Raw genomic sequence first — 12,259 nt, 5'->3', positions numbered from 1 at the left:
ACTTAATCTTTAGGCCTTCGTTTTACTTATTTTAATATATTGAAACGGGAGGAAAGCAGATGATTGCCAAGATGCTTTCCAGCTTTGCTGCTCTAAGAACTTTTCCTTGTGTTTTTCTTGATTTCTCCGTCAGGGCTTCTGACGCTTTGATCAGCCTCCGGGACAGGCTGCCCTGGGCAACAGGAGTTAGCTCCCGAGGCTTGGGGCGACCACATTTTGAGGGCAGGGACAAATCACTCTCGGAGTGTGAGACTGTAGGCGGTGATCCCTTCCAGTTCTGGATTTAGGAAGCCAGCTGCACCGCACCCCACCCCGCATTCCCTTACAACCCTGAGGCTCCAATTTCGCGTCTGAAATTGAACAGGGGGCGGGTTGGGTCACGTGACGGATCAGGCGCCCACCGGGTCCGCCCCGCCTCCTTCCGGCGTAAATTCTGGCCGCACCGCCCCTCCTTCCGCACGTGGCGTCTCCGCTTTTGTGCCCCGCGCTCCCCGGGGCTTTGCCGTCTGCAGCCATGGCACCCGGCCAGCTCGGTGAGCCCCTTGGTGCCCTGGAGGTGCCGCGCCATCGGCATCCGTGCTCCGCGGCACCCTCACCCCGGCAATGGCGGCGGCCGGGCGGGAGCTGCGGGGGCCCGGCAGGGTGGGAGGCGGCGCTGCGGTCTGCTAGGCCCCGGCCCGCGGAAGTGCGGTTCGCTGGCGGCAGGCCCGGCCCCGGGTCAAGGTCTGGGTAGTGAGGGCCTTGAGATTCCCGACTGCCCACCCGCCCCCTCCCCGGCCTTGAGGAATGTAATGTGTACAGCGAGTGATGAGAAATGTTTTCTGTTTCAGCCTTATTGAGTGTCTCTGACAAAACCGGCCTTGTGGAATTTGCCAGGAACCTAGCTTCTGTGGGTTTGCATCTGATCGCTTCTGGAGGGACTGCAAAAGCTCTCAGAGATGCTGGTCTGGCAGTCAGGTAAGGCACAACTTGCTTTCTAAGTTGAGTCCAATCAGAACCTAGTGTAATGACGTTGACCAGAAAGTAATGTATTCCAAGCACTGAGTAAAATAACGTTATTTACTCCTCCCAGCCAGGCTGTGAGATTGGTAAACTACTTAACCACCTTTGTGGAAGAGGGAGATGAGGCCCAGAGAAATTTAGTAACTTCTGTTCATTTTTACAGAGTAAGGAGTTGGGACCCCCAGAGTCCTCATTTCAGAGCCCTCCTCAGCCACAACAGATTAATTTAGGTGGACTGTCTGTTGGGCAAGAAGGAAGTTGTGATTTGCAGGATGCATATGATCTGTTTTGACTGGCTCGTTAGTGAAACTGTTGACATCATTAAAATTGAACTCTGAAGATTCAGTCTCTCTTCCCTTAGCATCTCTGGTAACCATGTTCAACATGTTGATGTGTTTCCTTCCAGTGTTTTTATAAGCATATTTTTTTTTATTTCATAGCTCATACAGAAGACAGATGGTTTTGCTTGTTGCTTTTTTCACATATTGTGGGTTTTTAAAAATTTGCTTGTAAATTCAGGCAGAGAGGGTTCAGGTCAGTTTGGTGATATGGATTGATATTGAAATGCTGTCTTTTATGTGTCCCTTTGTCATGTTTTGTGATTATCTTTTTCCAGCTTTTTCTTTTCATGTATTGAGTAAAAAGTTTTAAAATTTACATAGCTCAGTCCTTTGTTCAGTGTTTTGAAAGCATTCCTCACATACTTAATTTTGGTACTTCTTTTATTAAAGAGCTCAGACTTTTGATTCGGAATCTGTATTTGCATAGTGTTAACCAGTTATTCTAATACCAACACCACTTTACTAAACAATCTTTTATTGTCCCACTCATTTACTTTGCTGTCTTTATGCTTAAAGTTTAATCGTAAAAATAAATCCTTGCTTTCTCTTTAGTCTGTTTCTGAGATAAGAATATTAATACTTTGTTGTATATTGCCAAATTACTTGTGAGTTGGATTTATTTCTTAATATTTCATTAGTATGGCTTATGATTCATTTTCTGAATTCTGAAAATCCAGGCTCTGAAAAAATGTTGGAAGATGCTTTGGAATGGTGTAAAATGTAAAATGACAACTCAGCAGAAGCACCAGCAATATTCTGTTTATCTGTTTTCAGAGACGTCTCTGAGGTAACTGGATTTCCTGAAATGTTAGGGGGGCGTGTGAAAACCTTGCATCCTGCAGTCCATGCTGGTAAGTGGTTTATACCTTCAGTATTTTTTTTTTCTTTTTGCGGTACGCGGGCCTCTCACTGCCGTGGCCTCTCCCGTTGTGGAGCACAGGCTCCGGACGCGCAGGCCCAGCGGCCATGGCTCACGGGCCCAGCTGCTCCACAGCATGTGGGATCTTCCCGGACTGGGGCACGAACCCGCGTCCCCTGAATCGGCAGGTGGACTCTCAACCACTGCGCCACCAGGGAAGCCCCGATACTTTCAGTTTAAACCAATCAGTTACTTTGTAGAATCAACAAAGGAATAAGGAAAAAGGCAGGTCATAGCTTAAAAAAAACTTATGTGTGAGGTTATGCTGGTTTTGTCACATGTGCTGCTAAAGTTCATAATACATTAGAACCTGTTTAAAATCTGGTTTGCTTTATTACTTGATGGATCCCTCTGCTTGCTATTAGTCCTGGCCTGATAAATAAGTTAGAGTATGATATTTCCTGCTGGAGTTAATGAAAATACTTAGATTTTAGAGTGTGAAAAAACTTTTATGATGATTCCAAACTTAGAATAAAGCATCACAGTGTAACTGACTTTCAAAGGAATTCTTTCAAAATGCTTCAGTATTTATGGGAGTACATGGAGTGATGGAACTGACAACAGTTATATGAAAATTCCTTTTATGTTTTGTTGCTCAAGAGAAAGGGAATCAGGAACTGATGCAAACAGTTTTTAAGTATACCCACTAATCTGAGATTTGTACTGTCTGATATTCTTAATTAGGCAATGCTAGGGCCTTTAACTTGATTGATGGGATTGTGTTGGAAAGAAGTACCTTATTCTGACTTGTTTTTTGAACCTAATACTCTAACTTTGTTAAATTAGGCATCTTGGCTCGTAATATCCCAGAAGATAATGCTGACATGGCCAGACTTGATTTCAGTCTTATAAGGTAAAAATTCAAAGTTGAACTTTTAATACATTAGGGATCAAAGACAAAGAAGCCAAATCTGGTGTCTCTTTTTAAAGGTCAAGGTTAGCATTAGGTTTAGTTTCCTGATCACTTACTATAAACATTTATTGAGGACATTTGTGACATTGTATGTGGGTAAATAAGCATTTTGATTTTACCAAATTTATATTACTAAAATACATAATTATGCTTAAACAACCTTTGCTTTTTTAGGAAGTTGTGATCTAAATTGTCATACATATAAGTAGCTTAGTTATTTGCATAATGATATTCAGTCTTTCTTTTTAATACATATGTATAATGGCTTTATTCAGCTTAATTCATGTACCATACAATTCCCCAGTTTAAAGTAGATAATTCAGTAGTTTAGTAATTTAGTATATTTAGAGTTATACAATTATTACCACAGTTAATGTTAGAATATATTCATCACCCCACCTCCCACCCTGACCCTCCCCCCCAAAACAACTCTACCCATTAACTTTCATTCTTCATTTCCTCCAACAACCTAGGCAACCACTAGTGTATTTTCTATTCTGGATTTACACGAACATTGCATATCAGTGTAATTGTATAATATATGGTCCTCTGTGACTAGCTTCTTAGCGTGTTTTCAAGGTTCATCCATGTTACAGCATATATCAATCCACTTTTTTATTGCTGAAAAGTAATTTATTGTATGGATATGCTCCCATTTACCAGTTCATCCGTTGATGGACATTTGGATTGTTTGCACTTTTGGATGTTATGAATAATGCAGCTATGGACATTCACGTACAAATTTTTGTGTGCACATATATTTTCATTTCTCTTGGGTATAGACCTGGGAATGGAATTTCTTGGTCATCTGGTAACTGTTTAAACTTTTGAGGAGCTGCCAGACTGTTTTCCAAAGTGCTTCATCAGTGTACATTCCCACCGGCAGTGTACAGAAGTTCTCACTTCTACATACTCAGCAACATTTGTTATTGGTTTTTTTTTATTCTAACCATCCTATGATGTGGTATCTCATTGTGATTATGATTTGCATGTCCTAATGAGGTTGAGCATCTTTTCACGAGCATAAGCCATTTGTATACCTTTGGAGAAATGTCTGTTCAGTTGCCCATTTTAATTGAGTTACTTATTTTTTATTATTGAGTTGTAAGAATTCATTTTATCCCATTCTGTGGATTGTTTTCACTTTCTTAATGGTATCCTTTGACCATCATAAAAGTTTTAAATTTTGGTAATATCCAACTTACCTATACTTTTTCTTTTGTTGCCTGTGCCTTTGGTGTTATTTCTAAGAAACCATTTCATAGTTCAAAATAATGAAGATTCATGCCTATGTTTTCTTTTAAGAGTTTTTTAGTTTCAGCTTTTATGCTTAGGTCTTTGATTCCTTTTAAGCTACTTTTTTTATATGTGGGTGTGAGGTAGCGGTCCAGCTTTATTTAGTATGTGGCTATCCAGTTGTCTCAGCATCAATTGTGGGAGAGACTATTCTTTCCCCATTGAATGATCTTGGTACACTTGATCTATACCTCCTTTATGCCAGCACCACGCCATTATCTTTGCGGTAAATTGTGAAAGTGATAAGTGTGAGTCTTTTAGCTTTGTTCTTCTTTTTCAAGATTGTTTTGGGTATTCAGGGTCCCTTGCATTTCCATATGAATTTTAGGGTCAGCTTGCCCATTTCTGCAAAAAGGGGCATTGGAATTTTTGTAGGAATTATCTTGAATCTGTAGATCAATTTGGGGAATATTGCCATCCTAACAATATTAAGTCTTCCAGTCCATAAACATGGCATCTCTTTCTAAAGATTTATTTATTTATTTATTTATTTATTTTATTTATTTTATTTATTTATTTGTTTATTTTTATTTTTTTGCTGTACGTGGGCCTCTCACTGTTGTGGCCTCTCCCGCTGCGGAGCACAGGCTCTGGACGTGCAGGCTCAGCGGCCATGGCTCACAGGCCCAGCCACTCCGTGGCATGTGGGATCTTCCCGGACCGGGGCACGAACCCGCGTCCCCTGCATTGGCAGGCAGACTCTCAACCACTGCGCCACCAGGGAAGCCCCTAAAGATTTTTTAAAAATTTCTTTCAACATTGTTTTGTACTTTTTAAGATACAAGTCATATTCTTTTTTTAAATTTATTCATAAATTTGTTTGTTTGTTTTTGTTTTTGACGCTATTGTACGTAGAACTGTTTTCTTAATTTTACTTTTGGATTGTTCCTCGCTAGTGTGTATAAGTTCAATTGATTATATCCTACAACTCTGCTGAACTTATTTACTGATTAGTGCTAATGATTTTTCTGTGTGAATTCCTTAGGATTTTCTAGATACAAGATCATGTCACCTGCTAATAGAGATAGCATCACTTTTTTCCAATCTTGGTGCCTTTTATTTCATTTTCTTTGCTAATTGACCAGGCTAGAACCTCCAGTACAGGGTTGAGTAGAAATGGTGAGAGTGGACATCCTTGTCTTGTTCCAGATCTTAAGGTAGACCTTTCAGTCTTTCACCTTGAAGTATGATGTTAGCTGTGGGTTGTTTTTAAATACCCTGTATCGTGTTGAGCAAGTTCTATTCTTAATTTTTGACTGTTTTCATCATGAATGAGTTCAGTTTTATCAGATGCTTTCTGTGCATCTATTGAGATAATCAGGTGGTTTTTGTCCTTTATTTTATTGATATAGCTATTACAATAATTGACTTTTAGATATTAAACCAACCTTACAGTCGTGGGATAAACCATACTTTGCTGTGGTGTGTACTTCTTTTTATATTTTACTGGATTCAATTTGGTAGTATGTTAAGGACTTTTTGGTCCGTATTCATAAGATACTGTTCTGGTTGTTTTTTTATGTGTGTGTGACATTTTGTCTGGTTTTAGTATCAGGCATTGGGAAGTGTTGCCCACCACCCCCCCTTCTGTTTTTCTTTTTTTGTTAGTTTTTACCAGTTGTGCTTATTTCACTGGGGAACCTGCCCACATATCTCCTCACATTGCAGCCCTAGGGGTGGATCTCTGTTTCACTGGTGGTGAATTTTAGATCAGGTCTGTCCTTTAAATTACTCTTTTGTCCTTTTACCATTATTGTGTATGACCTTTCTGAAGACAAAACAAATATTTCCCCTTTAGAATGACCTATCGTTTTTCATCATTTTACACAATCCACTGGAAATAGAGTGTAAAATCCAATGTCGTAGATAATGGTGATCACATTCCAAATTGAGGATACTATCGGTAGCTTTGTATTTTATTTCAGTTAAAATTTTGTTTTTAAATTTTGATGGCTTGCTAGGACAGTGGGAAGCTAAGGTGACCCAAGCAGCAACATTGCAATGTGATTTGGAGGGAATAACGTGCGTTGAGAGCATTTGCTGACCACAGCCCCTTCTGTATACCTATGCTCTTGCAAATGTGGGAGGTCCTGATGTTTCAGAGTAACTTTAGAACTTTAAAACGTCAGGCTCACAGTTGATATTTTAGGTCTTAAGGGGTTTGGTCATGTTAACAGCTACTGACTGAGGTGTGTAAACCACGGAAGTTTGAGTTTTTAGTGACAGCTGAATTCCTCTTTGTTTTTAGAGTTGTCGTTTGTAATCTGTATCCCTTTGCAAAGACGGTGGCTTCTCCGGCTGTAACTGTTGAAGTGGCGGTTGAGCAAATTGATATTGGTAAGTCAGAAAAACCATATTTGAAGACTGCTGGAGGAGACACTTCTTTACACTGTAAACAAGATGACTCTTGGACGTTCCCTATTGAGGGCCTAGCAGATAGTCGCCCCCCCCAGATTGTGTTCTGGGATGACCGATTCATCGATATTTTCTGAGCTCTTTCTCTGTTTAGAGATTCATCTGGCTTATTTTTCTCTTATTTTTAAGGCAAGAATTATAGTAGAAAGTACGTATGCGTACAGTGACTTGATTTGAAAGAGGTGAAACTGATAAGAAAATGCAAATCGTCTTTTGTTCTTCAAAGGGGGAGTAACCCTGCTGAGAGCGGCAGCCAAAAACCACACTCGAGTGACAGTAGTGTGTGAACCAGAGGACTACGCGGCTGTGTCCTCAGAGATGCAGGGCTCCGACAGCAAAGACACATCTTTGGAGACAAGACGCCAGTTAGCCTTGAAGGTGCGGACATGCTTTTATCTAGTTCAGTGCTTGCAAGACCAACAGTACTCAGTTCTCACCAGATTACATCACCCTCCAGGGTTCTGCTTGGAGCTGCTATCCTTTTGCTGTAAATGCAAAGACCAACTATCAGAGAGGTAGTCTGTCAAAAGATTGAAAGAGAAATGGAAAGGGAATAATTCTTTGTGCTATTTATTATTATTTGGTGTCTTTCCTGCACAGGCATGTGTGCGGGCTGTGGGTTGTAGTTTGATATATACTACTTATAACCATTTTTACCTCACTTTCAGAAATACTGCAGCTATTTTCACAAATCTTAACTCTTATTCTAGGCTTTCACTCATACGGCACGATATGATGAAGCAATTTCAGATTACTTCAGGAAAGAATATAGTAAAGGAATATCTCAGATGCCCTTGAGGTATGGAATGAACCCTCATCAAACTCCTGCCCAGTTATATACCCTGAAGCCCAAGCTCCCAATCACAGGTAAAAGCTGAGCGTTAACGTGGCACAGTTTGCCGTGTCTGGATGTGTGTGTCTTTCTCTCTATTGTATCAGGTGTGATTCAGTTTTTAGAAGATAAAGTAAATTACGTAGTACCTCTTATAGTTGCCTGAAGTTTGAGCTGTCAGTGGGACTTGTGAACAAAAAATATTGAGATAATCCAGGGTTCTGGAGAGAAGTCAAGTTGAAGATACAGATTCGAATGTCTGGTGTGTAGATGGTTTTGAAGATGTAGGACAAGATGGGGTGGCTGAATTTTGGAGAAGACGGTCAAGACCAAACCTTGATGTGGCAGTGGAGAACCATCAGAGAACCTACAGAGTTTCAACCAGTCGGAATGCTGCTGAGAGCAGTAGCTATTTGATTTGGGAATGTTACAAACACAGTTTCCTTGGAATGATGGATCTGGAAGCCCAGTTACAATGGGCCAAAATAGGAATGTGAGGTTAGGAAAGAAGAATGATAAAGATAATTCTTTGAACAGAGAAATTAGTCAGGGCTTAAGGATTTGTAGAGTTATAAGAGGGATTTTACAGTTTTTGGTTCTGTTTTGTTGTTAAGGTGGACCATTTAATGAGCAAGCACGTCCTACTCCCTGGTAGAAGGGAAGAGTGGGTCCAGTGGGCAGAGGAGAGACTTGTAGGTGTGAAGACTTCGGAGTGTTGAAGTTGGTGGGGGGCTGCCCTGGGTGAGAGCACGGACAGCTTCCTTCAGGCACTGAGAAGGCAAGCTCAGAGCGCACATTGGTAGATTGGTGCTCTTTACTCCCTGTTACCAGCGGAGAGAGGGGAGGAGAGAGAAGCAGTGCAGGAAGTTTAAGGAGCATTTAAAATACTCTTTTCTTTGCTCTTGACAGTCGGTAAATTCTATTACTACTTTGCCTCAGGTATATTTTGAATCTTTTCTAATGCTGCCCAAGCCCGTGTGCTCAGCCCTAGAGTTGTGTGTATGTGTGTGTGTGTGTGTGTGTGTGTGTGTGTGTGTGTGTGTGTGTGTGTGAGAGAGAGAGAGAGTGATGTTGATGACTGGTTTTCTTGTGATTGGAAACGAGAAGAGTTCTGTTTTGCTTCAACTGTTTAATAAATTAAACAACTTTAAACATTTCTCTATAGCATTTTCTCTTGTGTCTAAAGAGTTGTTAGTGTCTTTGGAAATTTGATAATTTGAAGGGGTTATTCTAACTAACTGAAATGTTTCAGAAGCCAAGTTTTCTCCCACTTACCACAATTAGTCTAAAGTATAAAAAAAGGGAGATGGGGGAGTTTTATAAAAGATGTCTCATTTAATTTTTGCATGTTGTATGTCTTATAGGATATTTTACTTTTGTTGTTTACTGTTTATTGCCTATTTTGTTTCTTCTATGCCTCTTGCATAAGCTCCATGAGAACAGTAATTTTTTTGGCCGCACTGCACGGCATGTGGGATCTTGGTTCTCCAACCAGGGATTGAACCCATGCCCCTGCAGTGGAAGTGCAGAGGCTTAACCACTGGACCATCAGGGAAGTCCCCTAAAAGAGCAGTTTCAGATTTACAGAAACATTTCCCAGAAGTACAAAGAATTCTCATATGTCCACCTTCCCCCAGTTTCCCCTGTTAACAACTTTGCATTAGTGTGGTACATTTGTTACAATTAATCAATATTGGTTCGTTATTATTAACTAAGATCAGTAGTTTAGATTCAGAATATGTTGTACATTCTACAGGTTTGGGCAAATGTATAATGTATTCGCTGTGAAATTTTCCTACATAATAGTTTTACCACCCTAAAAACTCCTCCCCTTCCACCCCCCTAACCCCTAGCAACCACTATCTCTATACGTTTGCTGTGTTCCAGTATCATGTACTTGGAAACATACAGTATATAGCCTTTTCAGACTGATTCTTTAACTTAGCAATATGCATTTAAGTTTCCTCCTGTGTCTTCTGGTAGCTTATTACCTCTTATTGCTGAATAATATTTCCTTGTGTGTGACTGTACCGCAGTTTATCCATTCACCTTTTGAAGACATCAAGAATGTTCGGATGCTGTTGGGCAGTTTATGAATTAAGCTGTTATAAACACTTGTGTACATGTTTTTGTGTAGACACAAGTTTTCAACTCATTTGGGTAAATACCTAATATTTTCTATCGTATAATTCTGTTGTGCATTTTGTTTCCTTTCTAACTCCACCCGTAAGCTCCATGATGACAGTAACTTGGGTTTTTTTTGTTTTTTTTTTTTAAATTCAAAGAGCATTTTATTGTGTGGAAGAAGTATAGAGAAACAGATTAATGTTTGAATTTTTTTTAAATTTTTTTATACAGCAGGTTCTTATTAGTTATCCATTTTATACATATTAGTGTATATATGTCAATCCCAGTCTCCCAATTCATCCCCTGCAGCTCGCTTTTCCCTCTTGGTGTCCATACATTTGTTCTCTACGTCTGTGTCTCTATTTCTGTCCTGAAAACCGGTTCATCTGTACCATTTTTCTAGGTTCCACATACATGCGTTAATATACGATATTTGTTTTTCTCTTTCTGACTTATTTCACTCTGTGTGACAGTCTCTAGATCGATCCAGGTCTCTACAGATGACCCAATTTCATTCCTTTTTATGACTGAGTAATAATTGTATATATGTACCACATCTTCTTTATCCATTCATCTATTGATGGGCATTTAGGTTGCTTCCATGACCTGACTATTGTAAATAGTGCTGCAGTGAACATTGGGGTGCATGTGTCTTTTTGAATTGTGGTTTTCTTTAGGTATATGTCCAGTAGTGGGATTACTGGGTCATATGGTAATTCTATTTTCAGTTTTTTAAGGAACCTCCATACTGTTCTGCATAGTGGCTGTATCAGTTTACATTCCCACCAACAGTGCAAGAGGATTCCCTTTTCTCCACACCCTCTCCAGCATTTGTTGTTTGTAGATTTTCTGATGATGCCCATTCTAACTGGTGTGAGGTGATACCTCATTGTAGTTTTGATTTGCATTTCTCTAATAATTAGGGATGTTGAGCAGCTTTTCATGTGCTTCTTGTCCATCTGTATGTCTTCTTTGGAGAAATGTCTATTTAGGTCTTCTGCCCATTTTTGGATAGGGTTGTTTGTTTTTTTAATATTGAGCTGCAGGAGCTGTTTATATATTTTGGAGATTAATCCTTTGTCCGTTGATTTGTTTGCAAATATTTTCTCCCATTCTGAGGGTTGTTTTTTCATCTTGTTTATGGTTTCCTTTGCTGTGCAAAAGCTTTGAAGTTTCATTAGGTCCCATTTGTTTATTTTTGTTTTTATTTCCATTACTCTAGGAGGTGGATCAAAAAAGATCTTGCTGTGATTTATGTCAAAGAGTGTTCTTCCTATGTTTTCCTCTAAGATTTTAATAGTGTCTGGTCTTACATGTAGGTCTCAAATCCATTTTGAGTTTATTTTTGTGTATGGTGTTAGGGAGTGTTCTAATTTCATTCTTTTACATGTAGCTGTCCAGTTTTCCCAGCAACACTTATTGAAGAGACTGTAATTTCTCCATCATATATCCTTGCCTTCTTTGTCTTAGATTAGTTGACCATAGGTGCGTGGGTTTATGGCTGGGCTTTCTATCCTGTTCCATTGGTCTGTATTTCTGTTTTTGTGCCAGTGCCGTATTGTCTTGATTACTGTAGCTTTGTAGTATAGTCCAAAGTCAGGGAGTCTGATTCCTCCAGCTCTGTTTTTTTCCTTCAGGAATGCTTTGGCTATTTGGGGGTTTTTTGTGTCTCCATACAAATTTTAAGATTGTTTGTTCTAGTTCTGTAAAAAATGCCAGTGGTAGTTTGGTAGGGATTGCATTGAATCTGTAGATTGCTTTGGGTAGTATAGTCATTTTCACAATATTGATTCTTCCAATCCAAGAACATGGTATATCTCTCCATCTGTTGGTATCATCTTTAATTTCTTTCATCAGTGTCTTATAGTTTTCTGCATACAGGTCTTTTGTCTCCCTAGGTAGGTTTATTCCTAGGTATTTTATTCTTTTTGTTGCAGTGGTAAATCGGAGTGTTTCCTTAATTTCTCTTTCAGATTTTTCATCATTAGTGTGTAGGACTGCAAGAGATTTCTGTGCGTTAATTTTATATCCTGCCACTTTACCACATTCATTGATGAGCTCTAGTAGTTTTCTGGTGGCATCTTTAGGATTCTCTATACGTAGTTTTATGTTATCTGGAAACAGTGACAGTTTTACTACTTCTTTTCCAATTTGTGTGCCTTTTATTTCTTTTTCTTTTGTGATTGCTGTGGCTAGGACTTCCAAAACTATGTTGAATAATAGTGGCGAGAGTGGATATCCTTGTCTTGTGCCTGATCTTAGAGGAAATGCTTTCAGTTTTTCACCATTGAGAATGATGTTTGCTGTGGGTTTGTCGTATATGGCTTTTATTATGTTGAGGTAGGTTCCCTCTATGCCCACCTTCTGGAGAGTTTTTATTATAAATGGGTGTTGAAATTTGTCAAAAGCTCTTT

The 12,259-nt window shown here is 39.5% G+C and overlaps 1 protein-coding gene across 1 annotated transcript in view; it reads left to right on the top strand.

The window, feature by feature from the left end:
- Positions 1 to 421: 421 nt before the first annotated feature.
- Positions 422 to 12,259, top strand: part of ATIC (5-aminoimidazole-4-carboxamide ribonucleotide formyltransferase/IMP cyclohydrolase) — a 30,917-nt gene continuing 19,079 nt past the window's right edge. Inside the window, exons 1-7 of the mRNA XM_082659022.1 lie at positions 422 to 533; positions 831 to 957; positions 2,118 to 2,194; positions 3,049 to 3,115; positions 6,720 to 6,808; positions 7,113 to 7,264; positions 7,597 to 7,753. Coding sequence (XP_082515148.1) covers positions 515 to 533; positions 831 to 957; positions 2,118 to 2,194; positions 3,049 to 3,115; positions 6,720 to 6,808; positions 7,113 to 7,264; positions 7,597 to 7,753 — 688 coding nt within the window. The 5' untranslated portion in view covers positions 422 to 514. The remainder of the gene's footprint in view (positions 534 to 830; positions 958 to 2,117; positions 2,195 to 3,048; positions 3,116 to 6,719; positions 6,809 to 7,112; positions 7,265 to 7,596; positions 7,754 to 12,259) is intronic.

Source organism: Grampus griseus (assembly GCF_964374135.1).
Source record: "Grampus griseus genome assembly, chromosome: 7".
In the NCBI taxonomy this organism is placed as follows: domain Eukaryota; kingdom Metazoa; phylum Chordata; class Mammalia; order Artiodactyla; family Delphinidae; genus Grampus; species Grampus griseus.
This window is presented reverse-complemented; position numbering and strand designations above follow the sequence as displayed.